Source organism: Mastomys coucha, unplaced genomic scaffold, assembly GCF_008632895.1.
Source record: "Mastomys coucha isolate ucsf_1 unplaced genomic scaffold, UCSF_Mcou_1 pScaffold1, whole genome shotgun sequence".
Lineage (NCBI taxonomy): Eukaryota > Metazoa > Chordata > Mammalia > Rodentia > Muridae > Mastomys > Mastomys coucha.
Window position 1 is genome coordinate 92,431,903 of NW_022196891.1, and position 6,074 is coordinate 92,437,976.

At 37.3% G+C, this 6,074-nt stretch overlaps 1 protein-coding gene across 1 annotated transcript in view; it reads right to left on the reverse strand.

The window, feature by feature from the left end:
- LOC116097050 (complement receptor type 2) overlaps nt 1–5,087 on the reverse strand; it is an 89,836-nt gene extending 84,749 nt beyond the window's left edge. The window contains exon 1 of the mRNA XM_031379535.1: nt 4,909–5,087. Within this exon, the coding sequence (XP_031235395.1) occupies nt 4,909–4,966 (58 nt within the window). The 5' untranslated portion in view covers nt 4,967–5,087. The remainder of the gene's footprint in view (nt 1–4,908) is intronic.
- Nucleotides 5,088–6,074: the final 987 nt, after the last annotated feature.

A 6,074-nucleotide genomic window follows, 5' to 3' on the forward strand; every position in this document is an offset into this window, starting at 1 on the left:
GAACTAACTAGTACCCTCAGAGCTCCCAGAGACTAAACCACCAACCAAAGAGTGCACATGGTGGGACTAATTGGCCAAGTCGGTCATCAATGGGAGGAGAGGCCCTTGGCCCTGAGAAGATTCTATGCTCCAGTATAGGGGAATGCCAGGGCCAGTAAGCAGGAGAGGGTAAGGTGGCCAGCGGGGGCTGGGGGGAACGGTACAGGGGTTTGTTCTTCTTGTTGTTTTTTGGTTTTTGGTTTTTTGGGGGTTTTTTTGGAGGGGAAACTGGGAAAGGAGATATCGTATGACATGTAAATAAAGAAGATATCTAATAAAATAAAAAAATTTTCAGCCTCACCTATCATCAGAGAAATGAAAGTTAAATCTATATTGATTCCATCTCACACTAGTTTTTGTGAAGAAAACAAATAACAACAAATGCTGGTAAGGATACAGATAAAAGGAACAATTTTACATTGCTAATGAGAATGTAAACCAATCTGGCCACCATGAAAATTGGTCTGGAGATTCCTCAACAAACTTAATATGTATCTACCACATGATCAGCTATAGCATTTGTCAATTTTTACCCAGAAGACTCCAAGTCAACATATCACATCAATATTTGCACATCAATGCTTATTGCAGCAATATTCACAATGGCTATGTTATGGAACCAACCTACATGGCGAACAACTGAATAGATTAAGAAAATGTGGTATATGTACACAATGGAACTTTTTTCAGCTATAAAGAAGAATGAAGTTATGTTGTTTATTAGAAGATGGATGAAACTGGAGATGATAATATCAAGTGCATTGTCAATCTCTCTGTTTCATATATATTTGAAAGTAGCAGTAAACTGTCTGGAGAGCAAAGAGGATTAATGGAAGGGGAGAAGTTTAAGAAGGGGGAGGGTAGTAGGTAGTATATGCTCTCAGTACACTGAATAGCTGCATGAGAATGGGCTTATATAACCTCATATAATAATTATAATTAATAATAATAATAATAATAATAATTCTATACATTGGGGGGAAGAAAATTGTGTCCATTATTGTACCAGTTATTATTCTGATCATTGTCAAATATATACTTGATAGAAATAACTTAAGGGAGGGGAGATTAATTGCCTCATACTCCAGGGTACACCATCCATCATGGTAGGGAAGATATATGACTAGACCAGTTTGGTCTGTCGGGAAGGGATCTGTAACAGCTGCTGGTTAAATGACATCAACCAGGAAACAAAAAGGCTTGACAAGAAGTGGGAAAAGGAATATAACCTTCAGGTTCTACAAATCAGTTGTAAACCAAATATTCAAATACATGAGCATACGGGAGACATTTTACATTCAAACAATAATGGACACAATAAAAACAAAAATTATGCTCTCTGGTTTTAAAATAAAAACCAGAAGTATACAAGTAAAAAGTGTCTTTAAAAGGTTTTTTTTTAAGATTTTATTTTTTATTTCACGTCTATGAATGTTTTGCCTACATATATGTTTATGTCCACTGTATGTATTCAGTACATGCAAAATCCTGACTAGGTTGATAGATCCTCTGGAACTGGAGTCACGGGTGCTTATGAAGCACCAAGTGGATGCTGAGAACCAACTCCTGGTCGTCTCCAAGAGCAACAATGCTCTAACTATTGAGGCATCTCTCCAGCTCTACAAGTAAAAATCTTATAAATAAAAAAAATATTTATCATAAGAAACTAAAGTACCACAAGGATCTTGTAAAATCAAATCACTTTAATTGATTTATTTAACTATCTTAATTACTAAACTTTATCATATAGAGAAAAACATATTCATTTTCATTGAACTTATTTATTATTTATGGATTTCTTTTTAAAGATTTATTTAAGGGCTGAAGAGACGGCTCAGCGGTTAAGAGCACTGACTGCTCTTCCAAGGGTCCTGCGTTCAATTCCCAGCAACCACATAGTGGATCATAACCATCTGTAATGGGATCTGACTCCCTCTTCTGGTGTGTTTGAAGACAGCTATAATTGTACATAAAATAAATAAATAAATAAATGTTTTAAAAAAGATTTATTTATTATTATATATAAGTAAACTGTAGCTGTCTCCAGATGCACCAGAAGAGGGCGTCAGATCTCATTACAGGTAGTTGTGAGCCACCATGAGGTTGCTGGAATTTGAACTCAGGACCTTCAGAGGAGTAGTCAGTGCTCTTACCTGCTGAGCCACCTTGCCATCCCATTTATGGCTTTATAAGATAAGGTCTCACTATATAACCTAGGCTGACCTTGAACTTGGAGTCTTTCTGTCTTAACCTCTCTAGTACTCTTCTTCTCATTATGTTTGTTTTCTTATTTTAACAAACTAGAGTAAAGAACCCCCAAAATAGCTAGTAAAAGCTTTCTGATGTATCAGAGAAAAGAACTTGTCATTAGCAATGAAATAAAGGCCATTGCAACATCTATACACTTGAGTATGCCTCTAAAAAAATAATTTTCTATATAGGAGTGAAGACTCACATTTACCTCCTTAATTTTATTTGCAGAGATCCATAAGTTCACTCTTATTCAGATCAGAGAAATCTAGACAAAAAATGCGAATGAAACCCTATAAGAGTAGAAATATACCTGAAAATTTACAGATTTTAATTTTTTTCCATAAAAGTGTAAAGCAGGTACAGAAGAAAACTAAACAGTGATTGCCTGATCACTCAAAGACTTTCACCAAGCTCCCAAGGCCACAGTCAGATCAGTCTTTCTCTAACTCCATGCTTCTACTGGAAAATTGAAAAGAATCACTACTGTTAGGAGCCAGATATTACTGTAGGTTCTTTTGTAGTTCTTTAGTTTTTTCCATTAATTCTCGCCAATGGCCCCAACTACATACTCTGTGAAAAACAGCAAAAAAAGACTCTGAGAAAAATGAAGGTTTAAAACCAGTGAAGATAGACTTCACAACATGATGAGGCTTCTACCAGTTATTCTACTGATAATAATCTGTAATTATCAATTGTAAATGAGGACAAAAATTATCTTCCACAGTATGGGAAAACACTTAAATTCATAAGACTCAACAATACAGACCAAGAGAGATACAAGATCTGGAAACTACAGAAGAAGAGGGAACTTTATAATGTGACTTTCCATGTCAAAATGAAGCAAGAATCATACTTTCCACATGAGGGTTAATGGAAGTCTCTTCTCTAGTAAGGAGATCTCACATTGTATTGAAATTGTCCACCTTCCAGGGCACAGTATAGAATTTACAGAGATTGTTTTCTCTTCCAATCAGAAAATTAAAGGGAGCAGGTGAAATGTTTCACAGCTAAAGGCACTGCTGTCAAACCTGATGACCAATTGACTTTAATCCCTGGAATCCACATGGTGAAAGGAGAGAACTAACTCCTATGAATTGTTTTCTGACCTCCAAGCATATGCCATTGAATGTACACACCTCCCCCACACATGATAAACAAATTAACACATTTAATGATTTTTCAAAGAAAAAGAAAGGGTAGCCTACAAGCTATTTCATGATAGGAATTTTCATGAGAGTCTCTTTTCTCTGTTTACATCTTTCTAGCATCTGGAGTGAAGATCGGAGAAGTGACTAACACTGAAAATTCTTCTGGAGGGCAGGAGAGGTTAACTATTTAGATGTGAAAGGCTTTATATGGATGATTTTGAAATCATTTAGAAGAAGATGCAGGATTTATGTGTAGGATAAAAATAAATTTGAAAAGTTGGTCAGAAAGCAGGAAGTAGGGAAATCATTATTGAGAATTATCATCAAATGCCTTAATACTGGGTATCCTGGCTATCTGATGGGTGATTTTTTTAAAATAAGAGTCATGTATGCTAGCCAAAGTATTGTACTAAGCATAAAATATTCATCAGTGAACATGAAATAAAGTCCAACCATCCCTAGAATTTATTTTCCAGTAGAAATTGTAGCAGAACACATAATATTCAGACCCTGTAACAACCAGATTCATCCTTAGCTGCTAACTGCTATACTTAGTGTCAACAGTCAAGTGCCAGTTGACTTAATTTCTCTGGCAGCTCCTGATTTCTTTCACCTCCATGGGATGGTAGCACAGCTCATTTCAGACTTCATTTTATATATAAGAAACTGAGAGTCTGGGCTCTAACCAACTTGCCAAAATTCACTCAGCCATTGAGGTTTACTGTAAGTAACCTATGAATTTATTCACTATGAGAACAAGTTAGACGGAGACTTGCCAAAATTCACTCAGCTATTGCGATTTTTGCAGTAAATGTCTTATAGCTTATCCCTTCACTACCAAAACAAATGGTACCACTTTAAAAGCAAGCCACTCTGTGAAACAACAACAACGAAACACACACTCACACACACACACACACACACACACACACACACACACACACGTTTACAGAGAACACTGAAGGAGAACCTACAGAAGCACACACCACTACAGAAGTCATAGTTTTACTTCATGTTCAACTTTAAAAACTAACTGGAGAAAGTTTTTAAATATACTATCAAAGATAAAAAAAAATCTGAGCCCCATATTGGAGAATCGGGTGTTATTCTTTTTTAAAATAAAGCAGGGGCTGCATGCCTAGAGGCACATGCAGCCTGGGACAGTTGGTGGTACTATGTGAGCTCTTGCTGAATTCCCAGGAGGCCAGGAATCAGGAAGGAGAGAGCGAATCCCCTAACCAATGCAGCAGTCACATTCCAAAGCGACCATAAATGTTTCAGCCTTCTATGGTGGTGGTCCATCTCCCAGAAGAGGTGGGGATGTTCTGCATCAGGAGACAGAGAGGTCTCCAAGCTGTCCGAGACAGGCAAGTATCCAGCAGGGCCCCCACATGCCTTTGTGTAGGCACAGAAGTTTTCCCAGCCCCGGTGGAATTCCCATATTTGCGCGCTCCCGTGCTCAGCTCACCAAGAACTCCTGGAGTGATGAGACTGAAGAAAACCCAAAGCGAACCCAAGGCTCCCATTCGTGCAGCGGCCCCAAGGGCAGGTTGCTTTCTGTGAGCTGTGAGCCTGTAGCAAGGAAAGAAAGAGGATGGCTGTAAGCTGTGGGGAGCGGACCATTAAATAGGGTCGGCTCTGCGTGGCGCTGGGTACTGAAGATTTGTGGAGCACATCTGCAGGTGACTAGGGGCGGAAGAGGCAGGGAGGGGCCGTCCCCGGGAAGTCGGTTCAGGCTGGGTTCTGCTCAGCGCCTGACTTTTCTACTTTTTTGTTGATTGAGCAACCAAGTACGTTAACTTTCTCGTCCCCCTACCTCTGAAACAAGAACTTCACAAAAAATACTCATGCCTACTGAACTGCACGTTCCTATGATATGCTAATTTACAGTATTATATTCTTTAAACCTGTTTGGGGTTTTGTTCCAGTTAATTCATTTTCTTTCTCTTTCTTTTTTTGATTTAAATTTTATTGCATTATGATGAGAAAAGATACATGATTTCAATTTATCTGAATTTGTTAACATTTAAAAACATATTTTAAGTAAATAGAATTAAATCACATTCTTGTTTCCCTTTTGTACCCCAACTCCTCCCAGAGACCCCCCTTCAATACCTACAATACCTTTTTTTGTTATATTCTTTAGAATTTATAAAATATTATGACAATAAAAATGAATATTATAAAAGTTGTTTGATATAAAACAACGATCAATTTAACAGTCTTATGTAGATGCTTGTCTACAGCAATACTGAAAATACATATGTTTTTCTCAATATACATTTTAAATAACTCCAAATATTTTAACTGTATATTTTAAAATAATACACCACTACTAGTATTTTCTTGTTTTTGTTTTTGGTTTGTTTGTTTGTTTGTTTGTTTGGGGTTTTTGTTTGTTTGTTTGTTTGTTTGTTTTTTGGTTTTTCCGAGACAGGGTTTCTCTATGTAGCCCTGGCTGTCCTGGAACTCACTCTGTAGACCAGGCTGACCTCGAACTCAGAAATCCACCTACCTCTGCCTCCCAAGTGCTGGGATTATAGGCATGGGCCACCATCGCCCGGCTTAGTATTTTCTTAAATGAACATAAATATATAAAGTCTTTTTGCTTGTTTGTTTGTTTTGTATTTAGTA